This window comes from Trachymyrmex septentrionalis, unplaced genomic scaffold, assembly GCF_001594115.1.
Source record: "Trachymyrmex septentrionalis isolate Tsep2-gDNA-1 unplaced genomic scaffold, Tsep1.0 scaffold11, whole genome shotgun sequence".
Lineage (NCBI taxonomy): Eukaryota > Metazoa > Arthropoda > Insecta > Hymenoptera > Formicidae > Trachymyrmex > Trachymyrmex septentrionalis.
In genome coordinates this window covers 2,134,370-2,150,728 of record NW_017304228.1, presented here as the reverse complement: position 1 = coordinate 2,150,728, position 16,359 = coordinate 2,134,370, and the positions used below count along the sequence as shown (strand labels likewise).

The 16,359-nt window shown below is 35.8% G+C and overlaps 3 protein-coding genes across 3 annotated transcripts in view; 1 reads left to right on the top strand and 2 right to left on the bottom strand.

Moving 5' to 3' along the window:
• Nucleotides 1-1,392: 1,392 nt before the first annotated feature.
• Nucleotides 1,393-9,364, bottom strand: LOC108749386 (CB1 cannabinoid receptor-interacting protein 1-like). Its single transcript, XM_018488051.1, has 2 exons — nt 8,988-9,364; nt 1,393-2,326 (listed from the first exon to the last, which is right to left on the bottom strand). Exons 1-2 carry the CDS (start codon nt 9,161-9,163, stop codon nt 2,002-2,004), a joined length of 501 nt encoding a protein of 166 aa, XP_018343553.1. The 5' UTR covers nt 9,164-9,364; the 3' UTR covers nt 1,393-2,001.
• Nucleotides 9,365-10,252: 888 nt separating this feature from the next.
• On the bottom strand, nt 10,253-13,274 carry LOC108749230 (phosphatidylserine decarboxylase proenzyme, mitochondrial). Its single transcript, XM_018487799.1, has 5 exons — nt 13,131-13,274; nt 12,812-13,052; nt 12,506-12,736; nt 11,927-12,215; nt 10,253-11,557 (listed from the first exon to the last, which is right to left on the bottom strand). Exons 1-5 carry the CDS (start codon nt 13,169-13,171, stop codon nt 11,094-11,096), a joined length of 1,266 nt encoding a protein of 421 aa, XP_018343301.1. The 5' UTR covers nt 13,172-13,274; the 3' UTR covers nt 10,253-11,093.
• Nucleotides 13,275-14,223: 949 nt separating this feature from the next.
• Nucleotides 14,224-16,359, top strand: part of LOC108749013 (ras-related C3 botulinum toxin substrate 1-like) — a 3,799-nt gene continuing 1,663 nt past the window's right edge. Inside the window, exons 1-2 of the mRNA XM_018487500.1 lie at nt 14,224-15,147; nt 15,473-15,684. Coding sequence (XP_018343002.1) covers nt 14,805-15,147; nt 15,473-15,684 — 555 coding nt within the window. The 5' untranslated portion in view covers nt 14,224-14,804. The remainder of the gene's footprint in view (nt 15,148-15,472; nt 15,685-16,359) is intronic.

Below are 16,359 nucleotides of genomic sequence, written 5' to 3'. Positions count from 1 at the left end.
TATATATATATATATATTTCTTTTAGAGAGATTTCATACCAGAGTGATCTTTAATTATACACAAATGGATTTTGGACCAAGAATGCCGTTCTATGACACCAATTTTTCGCATAATTAATCAGAGACGTTATACAAAGACGTAACTAAACGTGGGACGCCTCTGATCAATCGATACATATTATGCGAAAAATCTGATTTTAAGCGCTATAGGACGGTACCCTAAGAAATCGCAGAAAATTCTGAACGTTGCATCTCGGAAACTTAATTTATTATAAATTCCTTTTCGCCGCCTACATTAGAATGAGCAAGACTATTATCGCAGTACGATAAAAATACGCGCGTATGTATAAATATATACGCGTTTCAAGCCAGTACAAACTTTTAAAATAACATTTAATCCGTGTTCGCATAGATGACATTTTTTCCCTATTCTAAATATACTCTCTGAAGTTTTAACATAATCGAGAATCACCCTGTATATGCAATACACTTATACAACTTGTAAAGATAACTTTGTTAATCCATTTAACGAGTAGAGAAAGTAGAAACGACCTGCATAATTACAGTAAGCGTAAAGGCGTTAATTGGTCACTTCGCTGATTGCCAAAGTTTTCGAGCATTAAGATACTTCAAGCTCCTATCGTAGCGCTCTGAGGACGCTTTGAAAATTAACGTATACAATAATGCATATATCAAGACGGAGACGAGTTTTATAATAATCCTTTATCTTTCAAGAAGTGCAAAGATGAAAAAAAAAAATAAGCAAGAATTATCGTAAATAAAAAATAACATCGAAGCGAACAAACGCGTAAAAGTGCATCGTACACTTCGATCGCGAAGTTTCACGAAAGCTGACGTCGCATCGCTGACACGAGTAGGACTTCTATCGATGCTTTCAATTATAAAAAAAAACGCCGTTCTCTTCCTCACCACGGCATATTGCCTCGCGATTGATTCGTATTCACAATTAAGTATTAATCAGAAATCAATGACGCATGTATGTTCGATACGTGGTACGTATATATACATATATCGATATGTAAATACCTACACTGTTATCAATGTGTTTGTGTTAGAGTTCATTTTCCTATCGTATCGATTCCTGCGGCAATCTCTGGCCAGAGAAAACAATTATAATTAATTATATCTCCCAACATATATTAGATGTTTATGATTTATTTTGCATCGAAAAATTAGCGTATGTATAACTATTATAGGTATTACTGGTTGTGCAATTAATATTGTATTAACGCATAATAGCTCTGTGGAATTTCTAAATATAAGATAAATTTAAATCTCAATTTTTTTTAATTTTTAAGAATATTATAATGATAATTTAATTGATTAATTTTATTTAGACAATTTTTTGATATAAAGTTTCAATATTTTCAATGAAGAAGAAGCCTCAAAAGATCAAACTCCAGGCTTCTTTAAATAGCTTAAACCAACTATTAACACAATATTGTTAGCTAACTAGCGATTAGTCTCAATTATCCATCGATCGTGATAACGCTTCGAAATTTCGCAATTTATATTCATTGTATGAATATAAATGAATTGAAAATAGTAAAGTCCCTCAATTTAGAGTAACCTAGCGATTAATTTATTAGGTTCATCCTAGGACCAATTTTCGAAGTATTAAGGTCATATTTAGGCAAAATTTATATCTATAATTAAATAGAGGCAGAATTTTTAGGCTTCTGTTCTTTACATTAATAAAAAAATGATGTATTGTAATTTTTTCAAATTAAAAATCGTGAAATTAGACTCGTTGGTATTATCGCTTCTATCTTTATGCTTATCTTGAAGTTTTCTAGACAAAAGTACCTGGCCTTAATTCATCCGAACATAAGCCTTGATACAACCTGTATTTACGAGCATAAAGTATTCAGCCGATCGCGTGCGAGAGGCATCGATTGTGGCACTACGCGGCGCGGCATCAGGTTCCTCGCTGTAATGAGCTGGCAACGAGCCGGTATCGGTGAGGCTGATGACGTTTCGTTAAGATTCTATGCCGAGCTTTCTGTACGTTTCCCGATCCACCGTGACGAGACGTCCCTCGACGCTGGAACAATCAAGCTCGATGCAGTGTAATCTAGCACCCCACTCGCAGTGGCTCTGATCATCCAACCGGTAATATTTGATTTGCAGACAAGTGGTCAGGTAGCCGGAGCCGAGGACTCTCATGGCGATCGGTAGATCCTCCCGATGACCACGTGCACTCGCCGGGATATCTTTAGTGCTGTGATAAGCGCTGTAAGCACACGCCGCTGTGTTCCTTGCTCGTTCAACCGTCTCTACCTGTTTGCCACCGATACTCAGGAACCTGAAAAAATAATTTAATAACTTATAATTTATAACAGAAATTTTAGAAAAATACGTTCTGTAGAGTTTCTTTTAAAAAATATATTCGTAAAATATATGTACTGGATTATATTGAGTTGGAACAAAAATTTATAACGCGACGCACTTCAAAAAATTCACGTAACACTAACTTCTTTAAAAGTAAACATTTAAAAAAGGGTTTTAAAGCTTATAATCTCTATTTTTATAATAAAAGATCACTTATATCTTCTGAGAATTTCTGTGAATTTGATCATTTTTACATGTAGAAAACTACGAACTGAACAAAATGGGAAATTTTCTTCTCAATTTTATGTCCTGTGTCCAAAAAAAGGACTTTGCATACTTCTTATGGAAATGAGATTCCAAATCAAATTGGTTGAAATTTTGATATGATGTAGGTTTTGGCTCGTTAATTAAAAGTTTCAATGATCAAACGTTTTATATAAAAAAAATTTCAACCAATTTAACCAGGGCTTCGTTTTCATAAGAAGTGTGCAGAAGTCCTTTATGAAAATTTTCGACTTACTCACGTGAAAGCTTCAAAATTTTCCCTACATAAATTCTTTTTTTATTCCTAAAATTTTTTTGTTACTGAATTATTGCAGATTAAGTAAAAGAAATATTTCGATTTTGATTGCTCATGATTTCTTTAAAAATCGTTAAATTAAAAAAAGATTTTTAAAGCTGAAACTTTGCTCTATATCAAATAGTATTATTGTCAAGTTTGAAAAACTGGATATGAATATAAATAAAGTAGCTTTTGTTCCAATATTTTTTATTGTATTATTTCTTTTTATAGATATTTTCTATTTTCTCTATGATACGCCTTAGAGAAGAAATTGCATTTAATTTCCATGCATATAAATTAATTCTTACAAATTAGATTAAAGAATTATATTAAAATAAAGTACTGTTTTTTATATTTAATTAGATCATTATTATTTAAGTAATTTAAGATCTAAAATAATAGCTGAATGTTACAATGAAGAAATAGGAAAACAAAGAGATGTACGTCTTTATAATGACGAACGGAGAAGATATTGCTAACCTATTGCACTTCCTCACGCTTGCATTCTGCTGGATGACCTATTTCTTCACAACACAAAACTGGTTATTTATTTGTAAAAGGACATCATTTGCTTATTCGACATATTGACTGTCTAAAAAGTGAGAAAACCGACAAAAGTTCGAACGAATGCAGCGGAAATGACGCGAGTCAATGTGCGATGAACGCGATGAACGCGCGCTTCACAACCTGATGAAACTCTTCTTTTTAGAAGCGAAAATAGATGTTTTGCGTAGCACAATCGTTACCACGTGTGTGTACTTTGGTAATATTTTTCCTACGTCTGGCATAATGTCAAGATAAACGAATCAACGATTATTATGTATACCAACAACATTCCGATAAATCAACTCGTAAAAATTTATCAGTTTACAATGATTAGAAATAGCAATTTGAATTGGCAAGAATAACATAAATGTGTACGTCAAGTTCGAATACTATTTCATCCCAGAATTTTGTTCAAACATATCGAGTACTTCGAATCGATCTTATAACAAATTAATTAAACTGATATCCTTTCGCAGATTAAAACAAATCATTTTTACACAGTAAAAGCAAAAAACTGCATATTTTATCTGAAGAAGAACTACATAATAAATAAAATGTGATACTAATGAATAATCTTTAAAATATTTATTATACTTCTTAATCCCTTCCTATACTGACTATCTAATTAGCTTCGACTTACCGTTAATATCTAAAAGCGCTTACGATTATTGAATAAAGAGAGTTCAAGGATGACTGCTTAATTCTGACTGTATAAAATACATTTGTTGGAATCATGCTTGCAAGTGACTGATCGTTTTTGCTCTACTGGGTCCTTCCTGATTTGGATCTTACGATAGATTGATATTCTTGGACGCTTTGATGCTTAGATCGACAGATCTATATATTCTCAAAACGGTCTAGTTCCTGATATGAATACGAGGCACACGACTGACTTTATTTTTAGAGTTTTCACGAAGGCGACGACAAGAGTTCGCGCAAATGACCCGCGTGTGCGATCGTGTATCAGTTGCGTGCATCAGCTTATCGTCTGAGATAAACAACCACAAGAATCAGATCGTTATATCTAGAAACGAATGGTCTGTAAATCCTGCCAGCGCGAAAAATGGAACATAAGCAGACAATGTATAGTACACGAAGAATGTAATCTAGGTAATTTTTAAAGAAACACTCTGAGATTTATGAATCATTAAAAATTAAATTATTATAGTACATGCATTGATGCTCGTAGATTATTTTTCTACAACATAAGCGGAAACTTTTATATGGAGCGAATATGGATGAATGCAAATTCTACGGGCCAAATATCTAGCACGTAAAATTCCTCATGTCAGATTTGAAAAACAAAAATTGAAATTTGTACAGATTTTAACAAATGTGGGATAGAAATAAATAATAATGCGAGCCATGAAAACTGAATAACGGCAATAATGCATGTTAAGCGGAGAGTTTGTACAATCATTAAACGTAAATATTTTAATGGTCGAGTTTATTTGCAAAAACAGTTCTCGAGAAACGTATTTTACGATGTCAACTTAATAAAATTTATTTATATTTATTATGCCTGCATAAAGTACATATATACATTTGTATGCATATGAAAAAAAAATCGATCCGTCATTTACCCAATCCCTCCCTTCTGAGGTTCCATATGCCAAAAAATTACAAGCCTCCTATGTTGTATAGAGTCGCTCAATTAACTTAAAATTGGTGACATTAAAGAAATGGAATAAAAATTCTGTGTTGTAATAAAGAGAGAGAGAACATTAAAAAAAAAAATGTATATTGTACATATTACATGAGATTTTATATTGCATTTCGTAAAATAAGAGAAATTTTATATTGCATTTCATAAAAGTATTATGATAATAATTAAGGAGACTTGAAAACATGATTTATACGAGTTGGAAAAATTTCACAAGTTTTCAAAATAAGATCTCGCGCGAATAAGATCTAAACAGACATAGATGTGTCTTACGGAATGCATCACCAGCTTTAAAGATTAAAAATGCATATCCCAAGAGCTGCATCTAAAATAAGAGATGAGCCGAAACGGAATTGCAGCCGTGGACTGGTATCTAAAGGCGCGCTTACGGTCGATATAGCATTATCATTCGTAAAAAATGCAATACCCGTCAGCTCGTAACATCATAAGCTTGTCAATGTGTCCACATTTCATGTCCTCCTGCCTTACTTCCATCCATAAGGAATTATATTACTGCGGGAAAACAAGGACGGCAAACTTTGCGACGCTCATTACAAAACTTTTAATCGCTCGATTTTGTATATAAGCTCCCCCGCGCGACGAGGTAATAACGATCACAAGACGTTCGCAATAATTAATCGAATGTAACAGATGACGTGTTGTACACCATTGAAACGAATTAATCGTTAATCTGTTTTCAGAAGGGACACATATATGAAGTGTACCTCCCCGTTCTCGCGCTGGGGAATGAATTGTCGTATCGTTCGTCACGACTAAAATCGAAAAGCAGGCCATGCTGCAAGAGTGCATCGCGTGATTCAAACTAATGATCCGCGCGGTTGTTTAAAATTCCACGAGATTTTGGCGATAGCGACGGATGGGGAAAGCCGGATTTTCCTCCCATCGCATAGAAGTAAAGGAGATTTTCCATTGTCCGAAAAATAACAAAGGGAAACTGCTCCATTTCTGCCGTGCCGCGGGCACGCGAGAACGCCCCTTTCGTGACTTCTCAAAGATCACGCGGACACTTCCGAGTTCGTGATTATGCCGGGAAGTAGCTGAAATATTTATGCACATCGCGTTTGTACGCGTAATCTCCATATTCGATTTCGAGTTGAACGTGTGCAAATCACGTGCAAATCGCGCCCGTTCGCCGTAAATCATTCGCGGAATGTTGCATTGACAGCTAAAAAGAGAAAAGTAACAGGTTTAATTATTAACAACATCTACCACTTGCAGCTTTAGAGCGACTCAATTATCGAATGGAAGTTATCGCACTGAATTCCTTATACCCTTTTTAATCATCGTATCGATTTTGTTTCTACATTATTATCTCTACTTCTTCCGGTCTTAAGTCTTTTGTATCGAATATCATAAAGATTATTAGATGAACGATAATTTAATTTTAATTCCGGCAAACTCAGCGTCTCAATTTTCCCGCCGGCAACAACTGATATTTCTCATCTTACAGATCATCTCGATATACTACACTGTACTTATACGGTCGCGTATCTTCTACGGTGAATGTAATTGCGATTTATTGCCACAATTACGATGCGATCGTTCTCCATCCGATATTTATCAGGGATTCCCTCTTACCGGGAGATAATCGCAATAGTATATACGGGCAATATCTCAAGGGCCTGAGCCCGGTGGATTGAATTCATGACACACATTCATTACGTGGCGCACAAGATCGCGGTGGTATATAGAAATGATACATTCATCATGTTTCAGCGCTTCCGCGATAAGACGGTCCCGGTTGTCGTGTACGACAAGTTGATCGTCCACGTTGCATCCCTCATCAGCGGGGCTAGGGTTGTGTCCATCGATCAACCAATTATAAGCAGCACGTGAGCTGCACGAGTACAAAATCGCGATCGATTCCCCGAGACTGGGGGACGAGTTTTACAGTTCAAGGCGATAACACGCCCGTCTTTCTCGCGCCCGCCTAGGTCGGGGCAGTCGGTGTCATTGCAGCTGGTGTGCTCGCATACGTTTAAAACCCACCCTCTCCGCCGATTCCAGAATTATGCACTCGCTCGTGATCGTTTAGAAACTGCGCGCAGGCATAGTTATCTCGCGACGGGATCACGCATATGCATGTAATGTTTTCGACTCGTTCTATTGTATAATATAAAAGCAACGAGGAAGGAACGTAATGCCTTTCGATGTGCTCCAATACCTAATTGCCTTGCGCAAATCCGCTCGAGTCGATTTAAACGGCTGACTGCACGATTGTCGTCGTTCATATGTGCTTGTTTGACTTTAAGTCCGCAAACTTGCTTCGACCTGAGTTTAATCTTTAATGTCGGTGTGTTTTGCGAGTTTAAGCGCGACCTCGTTTGTTCCGCGAATATTAAATTTCTTAATTTGTACAGAAAAATTTCACGATGCCAATACAATATAAATAAAATAAAATAGACAAGGTTTTTACGTAATATTAAACTTTTGCATTAATCTACGATAATCTATCGAAATCTCGTAAATCTTATCGATTCTGATTTATTTATTTGTCGAAAAATTCTAATCTTTTATTTAAATAAAATATTTCAATATTTTAATTTTTTAATTTTCTCACTATTACTATTTCAGATTGTGAACCAGAAACGAGAAAATACACAATAAAGGTTTTTGCAAATTATATTAATACGGAAATGTTTTAATAAAACAGTGCTTTTAATAAAACAATCGATAAAACCATTTTTATAAAATACATATAATAAAACTGAAAATTCTCCTTTTGTTTCGTTAATAAATAACTACATATATGTTAAAATTATGCATAATAAAAAACGAAATAAATTATTTCATGGCTATGGCAAAATGTCATAATTGTAAATATTATCTTATTACAAAATATTTTTTTATATTAAGATATAAAAATATTCCTATTTAAATACAATTTGCATAAATGTGTTTTTTCGCTTCTTACGTCACGATTTAAGATGATAATGGTGAATGAATAGAAACTTTAATATTATTCAGTTTTATTTTTAGAATAACTGGATAGCATAAAAATGTAATTAAGTTTTATCGTAAAATTAATGATAAAAGTGTCTAACGACCTAGAGATTCTATTTCAACACGCTGAAGAAAATTCTTGCAAAGCGAGTCGTCGACACAACTTTACTCGCAATAAGGCGAAATATTTAATATAGATTGGTTATTCTTCTATTCGTTAGATACTCACGAAAGTAAACGTTATTCGGCAGGCGAGATTATTTTTAGTATTATGGCTAAGTTGGCATTATTAGCGATTCTATATCTGAACATATAGAGAAACCGTAATCCTCGTCCCTGGAGCATAGAAGCTCAGACGTTGAAATTTATCGCCGGCTCCTATCCCACCTTCGCGCTGAAAATGATCATATAAATTTCTAATAAACTACTATTAGTCGAATGGGACTTTTTCGCAGTAGTTTATAACCCCCTTAACGCTCCATAATGTTTATTTGATATACTCCAAATAAGATGAAATAATTCAGAGTTACAATATTACAACGGACCATAAATTATATTCAGGTTCAACTAAGAATTGTTCTAGATATACGTGGACTGCAGATTCTAAATATAATAAAGTTTGGTCAATAGAGTTAAATTGTCATTATGTAACGAAGATTGAAACAATCTATCAAGTTATAACTGAAACGATACGTCTAAATATATTCGTGGTTTGACACACGTTTACTTTTCTCAAGTAAAACTAAATAATACTTGTCGGCAAATCATCGATCATCGAGATCACGCAATGCGAGGTCCCACTGTCTTCCTACAGAAAGAAAACCTGACATCCGATTCAAGTACGAGAGGAAAGGAAGAGGTGCCCGACGTAATGTATAACTGCACATTTACTGTACCCACTGCAGCAGTTGCGGCGGCTTGAAGCTAATATCGAGTCGGTAGGTCGTGTCGCAGCTCAGCTTCACCGTCTTCAGCTGCCGGAATCTGGCGGACGTCTCCATCTTGCAGAAGACTGGACCGGCACCTGGTTCCTTTTTGAGGGACAAGGTCACGCGAAAATGTCCATCGGCCCCCATTTAGCCGCCATTCAAACATCCCATAATAGTTATTTCTAAGTCTTGGTGAATTGGTGTTCCAGAGAAGATATCGAACAGCCGCGTATGTACCAGACATGCAATGTCACCGGCGGTGCCGCACGACGACGTCCTATCCGACGCACCGGTATGTACTATCGGCGAGCCGCAAGAAGAGGAGGCAGTGCAACCTGCGCCGCGGGCGTCGCGACGCTCACTGATCCGCCAAACGTCGGTTTGACGTTTACGACGCCGGCCGGCTCGGCGGCTTTCCTTCTTTTTCTCGTGTGTATCTTCCTTGGGAGATCGGCCAACGTTAAGCTTCTGGCAATGACAAACGACATGCATGCTGCTTTGTTCAAGAAGACATAGAGATATTCTATGCGCAGGATGATGTATTTACGTTTAGACAATTTTCACGTGAACGAACAAGATAAATTTAAACTGTCTCTCTCCCAAAATTTACAAGAAAGTTAGACCTAAATTGATACAAGAGAAGTTTTGCGAAGGCGATAAATTTAAATTAGCGTGCTAGAATTCGTAACCGCATGCACGAATTAATGTATAATGAATTTCTTTTAAGCTCACAGGTGTCAATAATTTAATATATGAATGAGCAATTTGATTTGCCTCTCTTAATGCCTGTCATTTTAGATTTTCCGGTTAATCGATTTAACGATTCATCGATTATATAGCTTATGTTTACTTTAGAGAATATACTATACATATATGAGATTAAGTATGTATATAAGTACATATCAAAGTCATATGCTTTTATGGTTGCTGCTTATGTGGTGCATAATTAGACAAAGAAAGCTCACGATTTTCTAAATTTAGAAAAAGTTATTAGCAGAATATTAATCAGAATATATAGTATAAATATTAAAACGTTATGATCGAATGATCTCAATATTGAGAATTTAATTTACAATAAAATAATAAAATAATAAAATGTGCAGGATGTGAGTAGTAATTGAACCATCTGGATAAAGTAATTATATATCTAGAAAAAACTATGGTATCTATGTAATCTTTTTATTTATACTTTGCATAAAAGATATTATAAAATATATTATAAAATATATTCGCGCGATTAAATATTCATATTATAGTTAATCTGGTCTAGTGCGAAGTCATGTTCGCGCGCGCTGGATACAAGTTGGGATAAAAGATATTCCGATTTAATTCAGATTTTTCAGAAGCAACATTAATATTAACGATAGAGGATTAGTAAAAATACTGCTATAAAAATATAACGTGGTTAGTAAAACTCGGTGCTTCGTAACGCGCAGAAACTTGCGATATACGACGTGGCTGTTACTTTCTTTAACAAAAAGGAGTTAGAGCCTTAATTGAGGAAAGTGTTTCATCTAGCGGCCTTGACCAGCTAACTTAACTGCAAACAAAGATCGATTTGACATGCAACTAAAACAGTTTACGATCCGACCTCTATCAGTGGTGACGCACGAAGAAAGAAAAGTATGTTTTCTCGCATTAAGAAGTTCCGTTGGTTTCTCAATCGTGATCGTGTAAAGCCTCACAGGAGAGACGCGTTGCACAGTACTACCCGGCCATAACAATAAATCAACTATGTCAAATCTATTATAAACCATTGTTTTTTTTTTTTTGCGTGATGCTTGATATTACGCAATTAAAGTAACGAACGAGTATAATTAGCGGGAGATGTATTAACATGTAATTTCAGATAAGTCGCATGAGATGATTTTCTCACGCACGAACACGATTACGTACAAAAATCACAGGATCGATACTTACTCGAGAAAACTGAGTCTCTAGAACTCTCGTAACTCTAGTGTTTTTTTTTATTGCGCCTATAATTCAATTTCGCATAAAAAAATACGAGCGTATAAGATGCTGACACATCTTCTTTAATTTTCCAATAAAATTAGTTCCTAATTTTATTTGCTTTATTTTATATTCTAGGTTTCCATATATCTCTCCAATTCTGTGCGACGTTCATAATTAGGTGCTGTCGTCCGAGCTGTTTTTTGTCAGACTTTTTATTAGAAAATGTATTTAATGCCTGACCGACTTTAATGGTTTGACCGATTTGCAAGGAGAATTGAAAGTCTCGCGGTGCCTCGAACAGAAGCACGATCGTGGATCCGAGTCTGAATTCGCCAAACAGTTCACCTTTGGTAATATGCGCGTTATCTAAACTCGCTTCCTTCCAATGCGCGCTTTCTGGCCAGTGCACCGTATTAGTTGCCAATTCTTTGTCGCAGTAGACTCGTATGGAGCCCACATTCGTCGCTCCGACCGCTGCATAAGCCATGAAGCCGCCTGCCCATTCTCCAACATACACAACGCGTTCGTTTAACGAGAACAAGTTGGGCATAAATTTGAGTACCTTTGGATTAACGCTCAGTAGCTTTCCTAACAACAAATGGGTTGTTTAGAAAAAATAAAAGAAACACTTCATGTAGGAGCCGTGTTTTAATATACACTGCTAATACTGAAAATCTATATGTAATATACATAACTACATATAATATATGAACTATAGACTTTCAGTAGTTCACTGGCAGTATATTAGCACATGGCCAGACTAATTTATAATATACTATGCTTTCTGTTTCTTGCTTTTTCACTTTTCACAGTCATCTTATCGATAATGTTTCTTGTCTCTTCCAAAATCAACAAAAAAGAGAAAAAAAACGACAAGAAATAAAAAGTGATGAAAAGCAAGAAACAAGAAGCAAAGAGCACATTGTAATCTTAAAACTTCAAAGAGACAAGGTATACCTGGAAAGTGCCGTCGAAATTTTATGGTCATATCGGTAGAACTATGGAACCGATGATAATCGCCAGGTGCCAAGTAAACGATCAGTTGATACAATCTATTGTCTGGATTCTTCAAAAGTGACTTTACATAATCGTCCTGTGTCGTCTTTTTCGCGATTTCATTTAATGTGAAATCGTTGAAATGATCACCCAAAAATTGTCTAAGATCGTATGTTACTCCTTTCACTTGTTCCACGCGGCAAGAAGTCACTGGTCCAAAATAAAGCACCTTACCATCTGCAGGTGAAATCTGAGAAATTGCCAGATATTCATATTAGATCTGTTCTTTTTAGCTGCACTTTTTTTTTCTCCAACATGAAAAGAAAAAGAGAGATAAGCTTGTGCAAGAAATTAAAAACTAAAAAGATCTTTTAATACTATAAGTTTGAATTAAGATAAAAGGTTTGTTCTTTGTAGCTGAATTTCTTGCATAGTTCTTTTCTCTTCTTTCTTCAGAGAGTGAAGAAGAGAAAAGGAAGAAAGATGAACCATGTAAGTTTAGATTATATTTCTAAATAAAAACCTATAATCAATGTTTACCATTGCATTTTGAGCAATTGGTCTAGCATTATGCTTGAGTTTTCTAACAAAAAATTCCACCAGGTTTGGAAACGCAGATAAATCCAGCTCTACTTCGTCCAGATCGGCGTGAAAAATATTCGCATAAAATCCATACAACGTTGGTCTAAGACTAACTGGCAATTCGATGCTCGTCAGCCAGCCCCATATTCTACTAGTTGTCCTCAATGGCAAGCAACAATAGCAAGTTACCTACAGTGAGAAAACTTTATATCTATATTAATTTTACATTTAACATAACTTAACATATAAACGGTTCTCCATTACCATAACATCATTCAGCAATTCTGGCCCATCATCTATATCAATCCGATATCCATACTGATGTAAATAATTCCACTGTGTTACTGCTAGTAGTGAGAAGCCTACTCCAGTTGGGACGACAAGTCGCCATCCCCGACTGATATTCTTGATAAATCTCACACTGACATTCGAAACAGATCGCTTAACAAACCACGTTGGGCATTTCGGTGCCACTCTCGGTAAAGAACAACAATATTGATATTTTCTGGAAGAAGTTAGGTTATATTGCAACAAGATTGCAGGTTAGAGATGTCAAATTTTAATTGAATATTAAGAAACATACCTGACAAGGAGATTCAGTCTTCGTATATTATTTCTAATCATCCTGCAATTATTTTATTCATTATTTAGTTCGTAAGTAATATGATGCAAACATTTGCTTATAATTAATATGTTGCAAACACAAGTATGCTTCGCTAAGCCCAGCTAAGCCGGTTCCAATGGGTTCCAAATTTAAATAAATGCGCGCGCACTTTTGAATTATAACATAATTATTTTGAAATACGATTTTCCAGATTCGGTTGCTTAATTGGAAGTTTACAATTATTTTATTTTATTGAATAAAATAAGGGATAATGATCACCGATAATAGTAAATAACATTAAATTTTTGAATTTTGTAGCGCCAACTTAACCGACAGAAAATATTTTCTGCAAGTATTTTGAAAGAAGAAGTGGGAGCGTTCAAGTCGACAAAGCGGCTAGGTTTGTTCGTTGAGTAATTAAATATGATTAGTTGGATACATAGGTAAGAACCAATCATGCTCATTCACTCTGCAAGCATGACTAGCCGGCTTGAATTCGACCATTGCTCCGAAAAATTTGGCAATTTTGCCGAAAATATGTCATTCATAGCGTCCATGTGGTAACTGACAAAATTAATTCCGATCAGATTCGCATACAATTGTTTAATTACACGCAAACAGATTAATTGTCACCGAGTCACGCTTCCCGTGCAATAAGCAACAATCGATGTCGTATGGACAATGGATCCAAACAAGTGATTTTCGTAATATATACAAGGAGTATTCAAGTGATATATAGGATGTTCGTGATATATATATATATATATATATAGGCAACATTCTAAACATTTCATCGACATTTACACATTCTGTGACGATAATTCATTTATTGTTCCGGAGTATGTGGCACAATTAGGAATACAAATCGGATTTTTTATGAATATTTAATGTTAGTTGGAACATCAATATTGTAATTTCCCAGTCAACAACGTAAAATATATGATACATTTTTATGTAACGATTATATTGTTACATTGAGGAAATTACAACATGCTATTATATTATTGTCAGTTGATGTTTAATAAGCACCACTATACTTTGACAGGTAATTTTTGCTAGGAGGAAGGGTTGATGGCAGTTGAAGGATGCGACGCGGAGCGGCGCGGGCGTGAGCCGCTTATGCACGTCCACGAGTCCACCTGTGTCACGCCGTCACGCCGCGCGCGTCTGGTCCAGCAGCCGTGCGTGTCTGCGTGTGTTTGCACGCGACGCCGTGCCGACACCGGCGGGCGCACACCAGGAGGCGGGGGCGCAATAACAGGTGGCTCCGCGTCGCGGCAGGTGAATCGTCGGACCAGCTCGGACTGGCTTTTTTTGTGCGCTTCGCTCGACCACAGGTTCCCCCGCTCGTTCCCAGTCACCCATCATCTTCCATTGTTTTCGCACTGCTTATCTCGATCTTACGTTCGCTCCGAATCCCGTGGAGGATCGCACCAGGTGAACCAGCGTCCCGTTCGCCATCCCAACACTGTGCCGTTGCCCGCAGTTCCCCGTACGGAGGAATGACGTGCTCGATGACGCGACGACGTTACAGCTGGACGGCGCCCTGAGGTGAGGCTCAACGACGTCGTCTACGGAGCCTCGGCGCCGAGGAGGCAATTACGCGAGGAGTCCCGTCGCATCCGCGTCGACGGTACGCGTCTTGACAGACGCATGAAAGATCGGAGCTGCGGCAAGATCAAGAGCGAGACAATGCCGCCGTCCTCGCACACCAACTGGACGAGGCCGTTGCTCAAGAGCGGACAGACAATGCAGATGCAGGCTGCTAGGCAACAGCCGACGACGGTAACAATGGCGACGACGACGTCCTCGATGGCTATTAGCACTGGAGCACAGAATCAAAACATAGCGGAGCATCCTGCGACACCACTTGACAAGAGAATCAAAGTAGTCCTAGTGGGCGACGGTGCGGTCGGTAAGACCAGTTTGGTGGTCTCGTACTCCACCAACGGTTTTCCTGGGGAATACGTGCCAACTGCATTTGACAATTACAACGGTGTGTATACTTTTTGCATTTATTTGCTAATGATACGACTGTAGCCTTTGGGATTGTGATTTGTGGGTATGCTTTGTACATATCTTGAATCAACATATGTATCTTGTATAAAGTGTAATTTTTAAAGAGTAATTTGAGCATGATAAATATTATAAGATATTTACATTATGCACCTTTACTTTTATCCTAGTTGATCTCTTAATTTAAAATTTTAATTATACCATTTAACATTTTATTCTGAGTAAATAGATAAGACTGTATGTATCATTAATAGATAAGGAAATATCAATTCAATAATACTAATATCTTTGTAATATCTATCCAGTGGTCGTAAATGTCGATGGACAACCATTGAATGTCCAATTATGTGATACAGCAGGCCAGGATGACTTTGACCCTCTGAGATCGTTGTGCTATCCCGAGACAGATGTGTTCCTAGTTTGCTTCAGTGTTGTATGTCCCTCGTCTTATCACAGTGTGGCTTCCAGATGGATCAATGAAGTACGAAAATACTGTCCTAATGCTCCAATAATTTTGGTACGATTTATGTCCAATTCTATATAATATAATTTTCTACACATTATATTTTTTTTCTATTATATGTATATTCTAATATTCTAATCAAATTCATAAGAATTTTTATCGATATTGCCATAATGATATTAGAAATGATACAATTATAATAGTAATTATAATATATGTAATATGATATAGTAATAGTAATTATTTAGTAAAGTAATAATAATAATTATTATTATAATGTATTATAATAAAATATATTATATCGCCGCATTGATGGAAAAGTGATATATCAAAATTAGCAACTTTTCAGCAGATTATTTTTTAAGTTCTTAATTGGAACATTTTAATTGGTCAGTGAATATTCATCATTTTAGTTTCTTTCCATGTTATACTTTCAATTATCTACTAAAAAAGATCGAAATATTTGCAAGTAAATTATATGCCATGCTTCCTTTGATATTTATTGATTATGAAAAAATTTAACTATATGATGACGAAATATGCATTTCTGTGAAATATGTTTCATTAATTGTAAAAAAAAAATGAAATAGATGATTTATTTGCTAGAAATAAAATTTTATTTTACCGTATTTAAATAAAAATTTATTTCAATAAAATAAATATATATCTCACAAATAAGTTTTTAAGTATCTTTTTCTTAGTGTATGTATTCTTAATTACATGTACTGT